Source organism: Myotis nattereri (genome assembly GCF_964212035.1).
Source record: "Myotis nattereri genome assembly, chromosome: 13".
NCBI classification, from domain to species: Eukaryota; Metazoa; Chordata; class Mammalia; order Chiroptera; family Vespertilionidae; genus Myotis; species Myotis nattereri.
This window is the reverse complement of record NC_138088.1, coordinates 17130484-17146481: the sequence shown is the minus strand read 5'-3', so window position 1 is coordinate 17146481 and position 15998 is coordinate 17130484. Positions and strand designations below refer to the sequence as shown.

The window sequence follows — 15998 nt, the reverse complement described above, 5'->3', positions numbered from 1 at the left end:
TTGAGCTCCTCACATCAGAGGTCAGCGAAGTTCACGATTTCTGCCCTTCCTATCTGCAAGACAGAGAAATCGATGGATTATTTCTTCCTTGAAACGGTGTCATTAATCCATTACCCTCTTCACCCCATCTCTCTTACCTTCTGCTCACAGGATGATTTGTTCAAAAACAAAAACAAAAAAAAACTCCTGTAGAAGAAGAACACAATCTGAGTCTCATACCTTAGCTTCAGAGGTTGATTCCTGTCTTAGTCTACCATCTAAATTCTCCTCCCTGAGCTAAGCTCAGAGCTGGAGCAGTATATTCAAGGCCAAACAGCCCAGGAAGCTGAAAATGACCCTGCTCTGAAAGGAGTTCCCAGCCCATGACCAAGCAGTTGGCCAGCCGGCAGGAGCTCTGGTCTTGTGAGAAAGGGACAGAAAGCCCAAGTCCCGTGCTCCAACGGAACATCCGATAAGGAAACGCACGAGTCTGATAATCTTCTTCATCAATCAAACTCAACATCACAGGCCAACAGCATTAACAGACTTAGTCAGGCGGACACTATTCAAGAGGAAAGAGAAATGGTGCTAGCTAGTCATTCTATTCGCTCCCCAAACCAGAAACTGGGGACTCCTCCTCCACTGCTTACGAAATATTACTCATCCTCTGCCTTTCACCCCAGAGCGGCGACATCACTGGGAAGACCTGAAGGCTGAGTCCGAGTCTCTCCCCACCCCTAAGCCAGCCTCGGTGGAGCTCCGTCCCTACCCATGAACGGCTCAGAAGCAAGGCCTCAGCTAGCCTGGGGACATGGGGGCTGAGTCCTGCTATAAAAACGGAGAAAACTGAGTGGGACTGGATGCCAGAGAGAACTGCTAGTAAGTCACATCCAACCCATGGGAGAGAGGAGGAGCAGGTCAGTGTGACGGGCAAACAGTTTGAAGGAGACCTAGTTTTGGAGATTTTTTTCTGAAATAGATGGACTGCTTCTAGTTAGTAGCTCTACTGTTGCTCTCCCCGTCTTTGCTGCTCCTAGGGAGGCCAGGGGCTGGAATTCCTCTCCAACCACCCACCCCGAGGCGCACCCATCTTGGGAAAGATGAGGCAGAGACAGGGTCTTTGGGAACTGAGAGAGATGGTTTTGGAACAGTTCCGCCTTAGCCCGGGTAAAGCAAGCGAGCCGACATGAAAAGACAACTGGGAGAGGATCAAAAGGTGATGGGAAGGTGTGAATTCTGAGAATTAGAGGGCACTCTTTGGAGAAGATACAGCAGCGAGAAGAAGCCATTAGGGGAAGTGGAGACTGAGGATGGATTACGTACAACAGTTAACATTAACTGAGAGCTTGATCTTCGCCAGACAGCCTTCTCAGAAGTGGTTCTCAACCTTCTGGCCCTTTCAATGCAGTTCCTCATGTTGTGGTGACCCCCAACCATAAAATTACTTTCGTTGCTACTTCATAACGGTAATGTTGCTACTGTTATGAATCGTCATGTAAGTATCTGATGTGCAGGATGGTCTTAGGCGACCCCTGTGGAAGGGTCGCTCGACCGCCAAAGGGATCGCGACCCACAGGTTGAGAACCGCTGTCAGGGCTCCCCATCTACTTCCTGCTCACGCCAGCCCCGAGGCAGGTGAGGCAGATACTGTGACCCCCGTTGTACATGCACGTGGCTGGAGGTTCAGAGAAGCCGAGTACCTTGCCCCGCATCACACAGCGCCGTCGGTGGAGACCTGGGAGTCGCAGTCAGGCCTGTCGAGCTCCATGGCCCGTGCGCGTAACCCCTGCATTTCAGCTTCAGACCTGGAAGAAGCGGCGACATGTAGGGGAGGGGGTGGGGGGGGGCGGCTGGGGTCGGGGCGCGGCCTGCGAAGGAGGGGCGCGGGGCCAGGGCGGTGCTGCGTGTGTGCAGCGGCGGGAGGTTCTCCGGGAGACGGAAGAGTCATCGGGCCGGGCTGAGGGCCTCCGTGACGGGCCCAGAGGGACGGGGGGCGGGCCCGCGCCGGGGGAGGACGCCCCGAGAGGCGACGCGGGTCGCGGATGGAGGGCCCTGCGGGGGGCGGGAGGGGGGGGTCACAGGTGGATGAGAGCACCGAGGTGAGCAGACGGGGAAGGGGCCGGGGTGCAGCGAGGCCGGGCTGGGCGGGGAGCCCCGGGGAGGAGCCGTCTGCGGGCGCGGAGGGGCCGAGGCCACGGCGAGGGCGGCGGGTGGAGGGGACGCCGGGCGGGGGCGCAGGGCCGCGCTGGGCGCCGCCGGGACGACCCGCGGTGGGTCTGGAGGCGACAGGGAAAGTCTGCGAGGGGAGGGAGTGCGGGCGGCCGTGCGGGGGTGTCCTCAAGGGCAGCTCACCCGGCGGACGGGGCGGCGTCCCCGCTGTCCCCGGGCCCCGCCGCGTCCCCGGGCCGCCCGGCTTCCCAGCTCTCGGGGCCTCGGGCCGCGCCGCGGCGGCTCCGCCATCTCCGAGCGAACGCTCCGCGGCGGCCGGGCCCAACCAGCGCTCCCCCGGGGGAGGCGGCGCGCCGCGCCCGCGCGGTCCGCTCGGTCCCCGCCGCCGGCGGGTTTGGCAGCGGCGCGGCTCAACGCCGGGCGACCGGACGGTCCTCTGCGGCGACCCGCCGAGCTTCGGCCTCCTGGACGGCGTGCCCGCGCCCCACCCGCGGAGAGGCACCCCCCCCTCCCTGCCGCTTGGCACAGTCGGCGGAGCGCCGGCTCGGCTCGCCGAGGGGCGGGGCCCGGGCGCGTCCACTCCGCCTGCGGAGGGGGAGCCGGGCCGGCCCACCGAGAGGCGGGGGGGGGGCGGCCCCTGGCGTGGGCGGGGCCTGGAGCGCGTCCACTCCGCCTGCGGGGGGGGGAGCCGGGCCGGCCCACTGAGGCGGGGGGCGGGGCCCGGCCTTGGCCCAACACCTAAGGGCCCAAATGCCCCCTCCCCCTCCCAAACTCGCCTGGGCAGCCGGTGAACTGTAAGCAGGTGGATGAGTTTATGAAGTTTTATTCCAAAATGGGCCCAAAGGGAGTGAGTGGAAACCTTGTAACCCAGGCTGCTAAAATCTAAGCCCCTGGCCATACATCTCCACCAGCAGTAACACAGTGGACGGTTTAAAGGTTATTTTATTAAATATCTTCAGTTCAAGGTTTCATTGTAACAAAGCTATGAAGGGTCTACCAACATTCAGAACAAACACTAACTATTTTTAAATTATTTCTATGTCATGCAAAAATTCTGCATCAAATGCCTTCCATTTCCTGTTTAAAAGGTGATTTTTTTTTTTTAATAGTCTATTGTCTATAGATGCTGACATTAGCCCCAGAGAGGAGTAAGAATGCTAAGAAGTGGAGCTGGAGCAGCCACATGAAGCTATGGGTCTTAATGAACTCTAAGACCATTTGTCTTCAAGCCAGCAAAACCAAACCCCGTGGTGAAGGTGTCTGCGTGCTGGTACTGCAGGCTGCAGGGCGGCAAAGGGCTCAGGCCAGGGGCTGGGGCATGCATGAGGTGCTCAGAGGAGCCTGGCTACGTCCAAGCACCAGCACCTGCGGGTTTGCTCTCTTCTCAGCTGGCTCCAAGGTCCATCTGTAGCTTTGCCTCCTGAAGGTAGTCCAGGCGGCTGGGGTCTACCCACTTTCCCCCCCAACAATGCAAATAATTGCGCAGACCAGTTTGCACAGCTGTTTCGGGGACACCAATGCCATGACCAGTTGCTCCTCCATTGTCTTCTCTATCTGCTTAGAGTATAGATCTTCCCCTCCTGGACTGGAACTCCTTGAGCACAGGAGGGACAATGAATGTAGGTAGGAGTCGTGGTTCTGAACACCTCTTTGGGGTACATGCAGTTGTTGTTGGTGGGGGTGATGCCCATGCAGATTGTCCAGCAGTTAAGTCTACACTTCAGTTGGTCAGTAAAGAGACCTCTTTAAGAGGACGCCTCTTCTTCTTGCCAAAGCCGTCGGGTCAATCTCAAAGACAGGAAAAGAGATGGACGTGCAGCAAGGGAATAGGAAGAAGGGAGGCAGCCCTCAGGGCAGCCTGAGTGCATAGAGACAACCATCGACTCAATCCCGCTGCCTCACTCCTCCCATCCCACAGGGGCACTTGGCAGAGGGCCCAGGCCCAGATGAGGGTCAGCACGGGGACCACCGCCAGGAAAAGGCAAGACAGAAACAAAACTGCCAAAGGCAGCAAAGGGAGCGCTGACGAGGGTCTGGCTCTCTCCTTGCTCAGTTGTAAGAAAACAAAGACGGAGCAAAGCGCAACCCTTCCCCCTTTCCCACTGCAGGGACTGGGCCTCAACAGCAGGGCCCGCATGCACTGCGCATCCCATGGAAATGGATGAGTCGGTGAGGACATGTCAGGCGAACACGAGGTTTCTCGTCGGCTTCGTAGCGGACACACTTCTGCAGCACCAATTCTCTTCTCTTCTACGCTGAGTGGAATAGGACAGCAACATCCGGGCCCTTAGTCCTGAGGCCACTGTGTCTCAGCTGCCTCCGCTGCAGGCTGGGAGCTGTGCACTCGCTCCCAATAGGTCTGATGGCCAGTGTTCTCCTCAGCCTCGTTCCAGGTGCCTATGCAAATTCTGAAGAAGTCCATTCCTAGACCTGGGGCGGGCAGGCCACCTCAGGGGCTGCGATCACATCACGGCCCCCAAAGTTTTGTCAGAGTTCTTGCCTGGTCTCCTAAGTCCATGGAGGCCAGAGGCCAACCTCACCTCTTCAGGGCTGGTGAGTGAGCCCGCTGCTCATGCCAAGATGGGCATTACACAAACTCCTGCCTTCTTGCCAGCCCAGGGGCTACTGATGGTTTTAAAACGCATCATGGTATGGATTCCATTTTTTTTTTTAAACAATCTTTTTTTTCTTTTTTTCCCCCTTAAATGTAAAAAACACCTCAGTACAGCAGAGACAGACACGAAGGGCGGGCGGGAGGGCTGCATGCAGGGGCGTGCATTGGCTGCTGCCGCTTTGTAATTTAATTGTTTTAAACCTCAAACGAACAGGACTGCCGCTGTCACTCAGGCCCTCCAGAGCCACTGGCTGCAAAGGTTCGACCTCCAGCTGGGATCTCCTAATGCCCCTGTCAAACAGGATAGACATAGTAACAGAACAGAAGACAATACACACACAGATGAGTTCCGGGAACTTACACTACACACGTGGCCAAGTCTGCCTGAGGAGGTGGAGGCTGGGGGAGAAGCCAGTATTGAAATATAACATCGCCTCCCATTTGCTGAGCACTGACTAAATGCTTTACTCATTAAGCCTTATTTCATTCTCACAACTTCATGAGACAGGCACCGCCCTGCCCCTCTTTTGACAGCTGAGGAAACCGAGGCTTAGGGGGAGGAGGTAGCCTGTCCAAGGCCACCCCATCTGGAGGCCTGGAGCTACTAGCCCCAAGTCTGTCTGATTCAAGAGCAGAACCTGTTACCACCACACCGTGCAGCCCTTGCCATTCCTCCGGGGCGGCCCCTATCTCCTCCCTCAAGGCCAACTCTCCACCACCTCTGACCCCACCTGTCCCAGCCCCTCCCCACCCCCCACCAGGTGCACCTGTGGCTGAGCTCACTGCAGCGGTGCGGCAGGGGCCCCTGAGCAGTGATAGTGGACATTGAGCCACTTGCCATCCCGGCGGTGCCAGACCCGGGTCTCCTCCGACTGGCTGGTGCGAGGCCGGCCCTGCCCATCGATGTACTGGGTGAGGCGGATATAGGCGATGCAAGCGGCGTCCTCTCCGATCACGTGGACGTGTGGGTTCAGGATGGTGGTGTGAATGGGCTTGCTGTTCTTGGACAGGACTGCAGGGGGCAGGGCAGGGGGAGTTAGGTAGGAAGGTGCCAGGCCCGCGCACTGACACTTCCTCTCAGCCTGCACTTAAGTCTCACCCTCTCTCGGCAACCACTCGGGGAGTTCTCCACGTCCCCCATATATTTCCAGAGGCCAGGCAACCTCATCACATTAGTCTCAGTTACCCAAAAGGAAGAGGAAGGTGGGAACAATGATAACAGCAGCTACTGTTTTAATCAGATATTGTGCTGGGGGTTTTACATGCATGAGCTGTAATTCTTTGGTTGATACCATTTTCTTCATTATAAGGTAAGGACACAGGCTCAAGGAGGTTAAGTAATTTCCCCAAATCACACAACATTTGAGCTCAGGACCATCTTACTCTTAACTAAAGCCTCTTCTCTTTCCTCTGATGTTTAGATTTCGTAAGGGTTGGCTTGTTGCCAATTAAGGCTATAGAGTAAAATCAAGAACTTAAAATATTCCAAATGGATCTGTGATTTAAAAAAAAAAAAAAAAAAAGGTCCAAAGTTCAAATTGAATCATCAAAGCACCAAGCTCAGGATATTCCCAGGATCCTCTGGGGGAAAGCCAAAAGATTGCCATTATCAGCAAACACTGTCAACTGTGTTACTTTTATTGAGATTCACATCTTAGTTCAAATGTTAGGTAGGGGCTACATGAAAACTTCCCTAGAGCTTCTATAAACCCTGGAATTGCTTCTGGCTAATAGAATTTCTTAGAGAGCCTAGGGTTTACATTTGCAGCTGAGACGTGGAGAGGATGGTAGTTAGTAGAGAAAACAGCAACAAAATAAAATTCAGGGCAGGATGGGGAAGCCCCAGGACAGAGTGAGAAGGAAATAAAAAAGAAGGGAGGGAGGAAGGAGGGCCTTAGAGAGTGGAGAGAAAGACGGGAGGTGACTATTCAGCTTCTTGTCCCCTGGGATTCGTGGACTGTCTAGTGCACAACCCCCAGCCAGGACGCCCGTCTCCCTCGATACTCAGGAAGACCCTAGCCACAACGTGCAGTCTCACAAGTCACCAGCAGTGCCTGTTCCTTGCTTGCACATTCTCATCCTGGCTTTAATTTCTTTACTGTGACATCTGCAGACACAGAGCAGTATTACTCGCTGAGACCACCTTAACTTCGTCTCAGATGGTTTCCAATCATCTTGAAAAGAGATGAGGCTTGCCCTGGCCGCTGTGGCTCAGCTGGCTGGAGCACCGTCCCATGCACGGAAAGGTGGCAGGTTCTATTCCCGGTCAGGGCACATACCCAGTTTGTGGGTTTGATCCCTGGTTGAGTCATGTACCAGAGGCAACTGATTGATGTTCTCTCTCTCTCTCTCTCCCTCCCTTCCTCTCTCTTAAAAAAAAAGAAAAAGTGAGGCTTAAAGAAATACAGTGACCTTGACTGTGGCAACCACCACTGCCACGAGGCAGCTGCAGTAGGGAAGGGGCACGCAGGTTCTGGAGCAGGGCCTTCAACGGCGCCCTTTAAGGCCATTCTCAGAGCACAAGGAGGCAAGCACACGGACCAGGGTGCAGCAGGCAGGTCAAGTACGAGGAAAGTGGGCAGCGGGGAAGAGGAGAGGGTGAGCGAGGACAGAGGCAAAGGGGGTGAAGGGGCAGGCAGGAGTATATCAGCAGCACGAACCCACTCACGATTCTCAAAGTAAAACTTATGGAAATCCATTCCCTCCACGAGGTTACCAAGGGCTTCGGGCTCAAAGGAAGTGAGGCCTGGATCACAAATCTTCCTGCAGAAAAGAAAAGGCAGCCTGTCAGTCTTCCACGGGGATGACTCGTCTTTCTTCCTCATTAGTGGGTCTATCCTGCAGGTTAGCTTTGGGCCAGGCCGGACAAGATGGCTGAGATCTGAGGGGCACGCCTGCTAAGGCCTCTTAGCCCTGCCCTTCAGCCTGCTGCCCGCCAGCACACCACAGGAGGGCTCAACCAAGGGTATCTGCCTGGAAGGGCTCCCGACCTAGCTGCCTGATGTTTAACTCGCACACTGGGCCCGAGGCCCAGCCTTCCCTTTCCCCAGGGTCCTAGCTGCTTTTGGGGAGGAGGGAAAGGCCTTGAGAAACTTGAGCCTCAGTGAATTAGGTCTCTACTCACGTGTAGGCCTCAAAATCTCCATTGTTGATGGCCTCAATCAGTTGTTCTGTGATCTTAATGATCTCCTGTTTTCGCACTGTGGGGGGGAAAAATCCAGCACTTTACCTGCGTGGGACTGGGGAGCTCCTGAGTGGCGGAGAGCCCTCCCCAGTCTTCAAGGATCCCCTGTGATCTCTCTGACAAAGACAGCCCTCTTCTGTCATTAAGGCCCTTTGCAGGAAGAGTGAGCCCACCTCTGTCTCCATCCCTCCCCTGTCATCTGTAGAACTAACGACCCCCTCCTCCTGAGGCCCACCCATTTGTTATGGCTCTCTGGCCTTTGTCTCCCTCTCCATCAACAACCAGGCTGCAGAAAACACTCGTCTTTAACAGCTGAGGAGCCTGGCACATCATGAATACTCCGTGCAGAGGTGTGCATCCCATCTCCAGCAGGTTCAGCTTCTCTAAGAAGCTTCTCCCGATAAGGCTGTTTCCTGACAAGGTGTGGCTGACGTCTCTCACCTGAAGGGGCTCAGTCAGGTCTCAATTACCATGCCCCCCACTTCCACCCAGCCCCCACTCAGTGGTCCAGAACCTCACCCCAGGCAACAGCCAGCCTGAGAGCAGAATCCAGCCAGGGATGAGGGCTCCCAAAGCATGAATGTTAGGATGGATGCTTAATTCCCTTCCCCCTGCTCATCTCCACAGGGCTTTTCTGAGATGAAGGATCTTGGAACTATAAACACTCTTTGTAAACAGAGCCTCTCACCAGAAAGACAGCTCCATTTACCCTGGACAAGCCCTGAAAAGCTCTAAATCTCATGGCAGGATGTGTCCCTCAGGAAGATCAAGACAAGGCACAGACTGACAGGCAAGCAGAGTTGGTGCCCTCAGAGCCCCCAGCCATGCCAAGCCGAGGGACTGCTGGTGACATCCTGGGCTCAGGGCCAGATCACTTACAGGGAGCACCACTGTCAGCAGAGGGTGCTGCTGGGGGAGGGCTCAGACTGCGCCTGGGCTAACCCTGACCAGAACCTGGGCTGGCCCAGGACTCATGCCTTTCCTCACAGGAGCAAGAGGCTACAAGACACATGTGAGCGATTAGAAGAGCACAGCCCAGTGGCACAGCTGGGAGAGGGAAGGGCAGCCAAGGGGACAGCCAGATGGGGGCCCACCGCCATCAGCACCTTCAGGTAAGCAGCAGGTTAGCGGGACAGCGAGCTCTATCCAGGTTCTCGAGGCACGCACACGCGCACACACACACACACACACACCCTCTCCCACCCCGCCAAACCCATCTGTCGGACCTGACTGGGGCCCTGTGGGTGAAGAGGGTTGTGTTTAGAAACTCTAACAGGACAGATAGGAGGAAAAGAAGCAGACAAAGGCATGATCTACACAGACACCACTAAAAATATCCATACCAGCTGCCATTAACGTAGCAAGGCATCGTGTCAACATGTTCTACCACCTCATTTATTTTTCATCAGAATGCTATGAGGTAGGGGTCATTGTATCCCCGTTCCACAGATGAGGAAACGAACTCTGGGAGGTTTAATCTACTGCACACATTTCTGAAAGTACTGTAGCTGGGATTCAAACTCAGGTCTGTCTCACCCAAGCCCCAGGCTCTCCATAGGATATGCTGAGCCCAGGAAACACCATATCCCAACGTGGTTTCTCAGCCATCGCAGCTTCCCCATCCCCCGGCTCCCACCCGCTCTGACTTCTGACTTGGCCTTTCTTCCTGGCTCAGGGCTGAGGTGAGACCCAACGCATAACCCAGTGACTTTCTACTCCTTCCCACCATGCAGTGCTCTCCCCCCGACGCTGTCTCTGGGCCCTGGTCTCAGGCGCCCCGGCCTGGTGAACAGCGCCTCCAATCAGCTCCCCCACCCAGCAGGGGCCGAGCTCCCACAGCTCACTCAATAGGACGGCGGAGCTGGGCGGCCAGCTCTGGGGGGATCCCTGAGGGGCCTCAGGAGGAGCCAGGGAACGGACGCCAGGTTGTGCCTCCCTCACACTTACTGGCTGAGGAGCAGAGAGAAGGCTGGGGCTGCATGCCTGCAGAGGGGGCTGTTCTGTCCCGGGAGCTCCGTCCTTCGGGCACCGAGCTGCCATTCCCAGTGCGGAGCGGGGCAGCTAGCCAGCCAGGGCAGGGCAGGGCAAGGCAGAGCAGCCAAAACAAACAGAACAAGGCAGGTGAGCGAGCAAGCCGAACAGGACCCGCGCCCGTGGCCCTGCGGAGCCTGGGCAAGGCGATGCCTCGGGCTGCTGTGGACACTGGGCCTCCCAGCCAAGAGCCCCAGGAAAGTGCACTGACCTAGGCTTTGGCTTCTAGAGGGGCCTTCACACAGCCTGTCCAAGGGTCCCTGCTCCCCGGGGAGATGTTCTAGGGGGCTAGGCTACCAGGTCAAGAGCCCAGCAGCGAAGGAGCCACGTACTCTGCCGGCATCACCAGAATTGAGCTGACCTGACCTTCACCCCAGCAGCCCTGAGCAACTGTTCTTTCCGGTCGTACACATTTATGCTTCTATATTTTTTGGGTCCCCAAAGGTTTGGTGCCCCCTGGCTACCCCTGGGCATGCTCTCTCCGCTCTGTCCTGCGACATTCCTCCCTGTTTTCTGAAAGCCTGGCCTAAGGTCACCCAGCGAGGCAAAGGGAACGACTCTAGGCCAAACCAAAGAGCAGGACAGACTCCCAGTGGTCTGGCCGCCATGCCTCCCACATTCCCTGGCACTCTGGCCAGGCCCATGCTTAGGCCGGTGGTCCTTACAGCATCACCAGGACATCGCCAAGTGGGGTTCCGACTCCACGGTTGGTGCCAAGGCTTTGTGACGAGAGTGCCCCACTCCCCCCCATGTGCCTAGGCCTGTTCCGGTTTTAGAACAGGAAGCTGCACATCTTGGGAACCACCTCAGTCCTTGGGGGTATTGAGACAACTGGTTACCCTACTGACAACTCACAATATTTGTGGGTTATTTCTGTAGGGACTCAAGGGGTCCCTGCTGTGGGATGACACAGCATTCTCTGCAACAGGTACAGGTCTCTGAGCCCTGGCCATGGACAGGCTCGGAAATAACTCTAGTTCAGCTATTCCAGACTTGAGGCCAGAGGAGACAGGCCTCTTGCCTAGCCCAGCCACAACAGACAGGAGCCTCCCATCGCGGCCCACGGAGAGCAGAGTTAGGCCACGCCCTCCTCTGGAGTAGACGAAGCCACCAATCTCCGCTCGGGGGGCAGACAGGCAGGTGTTCCACTGGAGCCGAGGCACCTGGGACACGGCTGGCGTCCCTTCCCCACCAAGGGCCAGCACCTACCTTTGAGGTCCTCATCTTCCGTGGTGGTGTTGCAGCTCTCCGTGGAGCCCTGGAGGCCGGAAAGAACATGCTTGTAGTTAAGCAGGCCCTTGGGAAACCCGAGCAGCCAAGCAGAACAAAAGCAGAGCCCGTGCTCGCGCAGGGAGGGATCCTAGGCAGTTCCGTGCCTGCCCCGGCCGCCTGGCTCTCACAAAACTCAGGAGTCCCAACTCCCTCCCCAACTCAGTAAATGGCACCACCAATGCCGCCATCTGGGAGAAAACCTACAGTTACCTCCTAGGTTTTTCTCTCATATCTCAGTTATGCCATCTAAAATCAAATCTGTCCATTCTACCTCCAAAATAAATCCCATCTCACCTCCACATGTGTCTAAGCTACCCACATCTGGCACCCGAACTGCTACAATCACTTCCTGGTCTCCCTGCTCCCCCCCTTGCCTCCTATGACATGGCCAGAGGGGCTTTTCAGAGTCCCTCGGACTGTGTGACCCCCCTGCTGAGAATCACCAACAGCTTCTTGCAGCTGCTGGAATAAAATGCAAACCCGAGTCCTTCGCGGGCAGGCCCTGCCCGCCTCTCCAACTCCCCCACCCTCCCTGCCACCCTGCTCCCTGGCCCCTTGCTCTTCGTGCTCGGATCTCTGCTTGATTTCTTCTACTTCTTCATTCTGCATACATGCCAAGCCCCTGAGTTTGCCTGGCTGCCTTGCTCCTATCGTGTAGTTCAAATATCACCTCCTGACCATGTAATCAAAGGCCCTGTTCACTCTTGACTTTGTGCCATTTCCTTCATAGCACTTCTCACAACTAGACTTTCTCTTAGTTATTTGGTTTTTGGTTTATTGTCTGCCTTCCCCACACCCGTGGAGAGGGATTTTGTCTTGTCACTTCTATAAAACAGAAGTATGGGCGGTTTGGCTCAATGAATATTTGCGACGGGGAGTGAACAGGAGACAAGGTTATTGAGGACATAAAGCTGAGGCCACGGAGAATGTCCCAGGGCCTGATGATATTCTTGCTCTGTTTTCTGAGGGGACGTTTATTCTCATTTACACTTCGCCAGTCACGGAAGACAGTTCTGTGACTATTACCCCAGTTCACAGAGAAAGTAACTGAGAGGCAGAGCAGTCGAGTGTCTTGTCCGGCGGCCCAGGGCCAGGAGTCAAGCCCAGGCCTGTCCGACTGAAGAGCCTGAACTCAGCATCACCAAGAACGGAGTAACTGCCCGGTCAGCGTGGCTCAGTGGTTGAGCACTGACCTATGAGCCAGGAGGTCACGGCTCGATTCCTGGTCAGGGCACATGCCCTGGGTGTGGGCTCGATCCCCAGTAGGGGGCGTGCAGGAGCTGATCAATGATTCTCTCTCATCATTGATGTTTCTGTCTCCCTCTTCCTTCCTCTCTGACATCAATAAAAATGTATTAAAAAAAGAAAAAGAAGGGAGTAACCAACAGCCTAGACCAGTGGTTGGCAAACTCATTAGTCAGCAGAGCCAAATATCAACAGTACAACGATTGGAATTTCTTTTGAGAGCCAAATTTTTTAAACTTAAACTATACAGGTAGGTACATTGTGATTAACTTAATTAGGGTACTCCTAAGCTGGCCTTTGCTAAAAACGTCCTCAATCTGATTGAGGTACGTTCGCTGAGGTCGACCCCTTCCACCTCCCCCATCCACACTCATCTTGTATACTTGTTTCATCCATCTCCTTTCCAAAAACTGACTTCTGCGCATGGGCCACGAAGTTTCAATCGCACTGTATGTGCACGCCCGCATGTGGTATTTTGTGGAAGAGCCACACTCAAGGGGCCAAAGAGCCACATGTGGCTCGCAAGCCGCGGTTTGCCAACCACTGGCCTAGACTCTGCAAACACCTTGGCCCTGACGTCCAGCCTGCAGGCTGCCATCTGTGGGACCCTCGGACCCCGCGACGCAGCCCACCGGCTTCCTGCTGACACGGAGCAGGGGGCAGCTCAGGACCCACTCACCTTGATCCCGTCTGTAGCGTTGTGCACCACTGTGGTTTGCGGCTCCTGTGAGGGAAGATGAAAATTACCCTCCTGACCTCGGAGACAGACTTACTGTTCTTCCCTGGGGGACCCCCACCCCTACCCAGGCACCCTCAGAGACCTCTATAATGACCACTGGGGCCTCCCCACTAGCCATTCTCACAAGACAAAACGTCCTGATATGACTGGGTCCTAGGTAGCCGGGAGCCCCAGAATCAGGGGACAGCGCTGGCTGGTAAGAAAGAGAGGCCTGGCCATGGAAGCAGGCACCAGGGGAGCGGAGGGGAAGAGGGTCTCTGACGCTGATTCCTGCCCCTTCTGAGTTTCCTCTCCCCACGGGACAAGTACACTGGGTGAGCTGGGGGGCTAAGGGCACAGGCTGGACCCCACCAACACTGTTCACAAGGGGCAGGCTGGAAAAAGGGAGAGCGGACTAAGGTGTCCCAGAAAGACCCAGGGTGCCCCCACAGCAAGCTGAGCCCAGAGCTGCTGCTTCACCCACCTCTGCCTTCCCCGGGGTCCCGTCCCTACATCCGCATGTCAGGCAGCATGAGGGTCCACAGAAAGCAGGAGGAGCAGCAGGCACGTTTACCCCTCCCTCTCTCCTAGTCATCCCCTGCTACCTCCTTAGCCTGCACTAGCAGAGGGAGCTCTGGGAGCGCACGATGCCCCCCCGAAGAGCCAGAGAGAACTCCGACGGCACAAGCAGCACGGGCTCTCCAGAAACCCAGAGCTCAGCACCATCGGGGTGGGGGGAGGGACCCCAGCCCTCCGTCCTGTTCATGAATTGCAAAGGAAAGGCTGAGGCAGATTTTATAAGGAGGCCTCCAAGAACTGACGTACAGGTCCAGAGAAAGCTCCTACCCTCTCCTTTTACAAGCAACTGACTTTCCCGGCCCCCAAAGCAGACACCCTGGGGGCCCAGCCTGGGGCTGGGAGGTTTAGCCGAGAGCCCCGATCACTCTTCCCCCAACAGTGAAAGGAGCAGGAGCAGTTCTGCCGTGCAGGAAGGAGCATGGTCAGCCGGGACAATGAGGGGGAAGGGGTCTGTGGGGAAGTACACGAAGCAGCCTGATCTACAGGAATCCAGAAAGGAAGAGAGCCAGAGAGGCCTGGGCGGGAGGGCAAGAAGAGGACGAGGGAAGGAGCAGGAGGCAGCCGGGGGCAGGGGCGGAGAAGCCGTAGTCAGGAGGTACCATGGCCGTCTGCAAGGGCGCAGGCTCTTGGGCTGGGCTTACGAGACTGTTTTTGTTGTTGCTCTGTGGCTGAGACAAGAAAACAGATGGTTTAGTTCCTCTAGAGTCACCAAAGCAGCTCAGGTTCGACTCCCAGACCTCCCTTGCCCCCTGGCCTGGCCTGGAGGAGCTAGGGCGCAGGTGGCCTCCAAAACGCTACGCGGACGGGAGCGATGGCTGGAGAGATGATCGAAAGAGGGGAGCAGTTGGAGGGGGGTCCAGAGATTTAGCTCTGGAAGCATCCTCAAGGTGGGGCCAGCCTTCCAAAGACTGGTTTAGGGCATCTCTCCAGAACTCTCTGCTTCAGCCAGATGCAATGTCACTGCACAACCATAGTCACCCAAAGAAACGCAGGAGCTTCTTCTCATTTCACAAGGGGAAAAGGAGGGTGGCTTATAAGAAAGCAGAACAAAATTCAGAAACGCTGCGTCTCCTATCTGTGGGTGTTCTCCTGGTGCCCTTTCAACCTGCCACCTGCACTCCCTTCCCTTACAGCACCAGCTTCAAGCCTGACCTGAAAGAAGAGGAACAGAAGAGAAAGGAAACCTGGTCCAGGAGGTGGTGTCCGAGAGGAAGGGGTGGGATTTGGCTTTGCTTAGAATATGCACCTACTGACCCAGGGAGCAGACAGGAGCGCGCTGCTGGCCTTGCCGCCTGACGGCTCGTGGACGGGGTCAGCTGCCAGTAAGGACTGAGCTCCAAGGAGGGGCCGGTGAACCCTGCTGGGGGCTGTGGCTGCAGTCCCAGGTCCAGCCCCCAGGAAAGAGGAGGCTGACGGGCAGGCCAGCACTCCTACCGCAGAGACCACCGGGATATCTCATCTTTCAAAATGTCACACTGAGCGGCACAGCAAGGGAGGTGGGGGGGGAGGGTGGCCGGGAAGGAAGGAGGCAGGGCGTCATAGCGATGCTCTCCCAGTGGACTTACGATCCCCTAACCAGTGGACTCAGTCTCACGAGTGTCCAGTGGAGCTGGCGGCCCCTGAGAAGGGGCCTGATGCCTGCAAGTCCTTCAAAAGGCACAGAGACAAACGCGTGCCTACCACCTCTGCGCGGGCGCAAATGAGGATACTCGCCAAAAGCTACCCAGACGGTTTCTTCTCGCCTGGGGGCCTTTTCCCCAGCCCCGAGGACCAGACCTGAAGCCATCCGCCCTTCGCTCGCTGAGGCATCCCAAACCCAGGTCTGGGCATGGAACCTCAAACCAGAACCAAGTGCTACAAGACTCCACTGAACGCTGCAGGCTGAGAAGAGGGGTCCCAGGAGCCGGGACGTGGGTCTAAACTCACAGGAGCTCTGCTCTCTCCCATTCCCCCCGGGAAGGAGCAGGGCCCTCCTAGCTCAGCGATGACACTGACCTTCTGGGGGGGCTGCCTGGCCAAGGCTGTCTTGCCTGCAAAGCCCAGCTGAGATAGATCCTGGCACAGTGGGAGGACTCCAGGGTGTTCATAAAACCTGTCCTATCTGAAGAGGGCTGGGATGCCCCCCGGGTTGCCCCACCTCTGGCTTTAATGGACGGTTTCATAATGACTCAGGCTGCCGTGTTGCTCTTGGTGCCCCGCGTCCCATG

At 56.4% G+C, this 15998-nt stretch overlaps 1 protein-coding gene across 29 annotated transcripts in view; it reads right to left on the bottom strand.

The window, feature by feature from the left end:
• Positions 1–3072: 3072 nt before the first annotated feature.
• Positions 3073–15998, bottom strand: part of CAMK2G (calcium/calmodulin dependent protein kinase II gamma) — a 59232-nt gene continuing 46306 nt past the window's right edge. For 7 of the 29 annotated variants that reach the window (XM_081104863.1, XM_081104838.1, XM_081104842.1 and 4 more), the window contains 7 exons: positions 14391–14459; positions 13174–13218; positions 11187–11235; positions 7887–7962; positions 7431–7525; positions 5530–5774; positions 3073–5053 (listed from right to left, as the gene is read on the bottom strand). In XM_081104863.1, the coding sequence (XP_080960989.1) occupies positions 5542–5774; positions 7431–7525; positions 7887–7962; positions 11187–11235; positions 13174–13218; positions 14391–14459 (567 nt within the window). In that variant the 3' untranslated portion in view covers positions 3073–5053; positions 5530–5541. Of the gene's footprint in view, positions 5054–5529; positions 5775–7430; positions 7526–7886; positions 7963–9893; positions 10008–11186; positions 11236–13173; positions 13219–14390; positions 14460–15998 lie in introns of all 29 variants that reach the window. The other 22 variants (XM_081104860.1, XM_081104858.1, XM_081104862.1 and 19 more) reach the window with 7 other exon arrangements.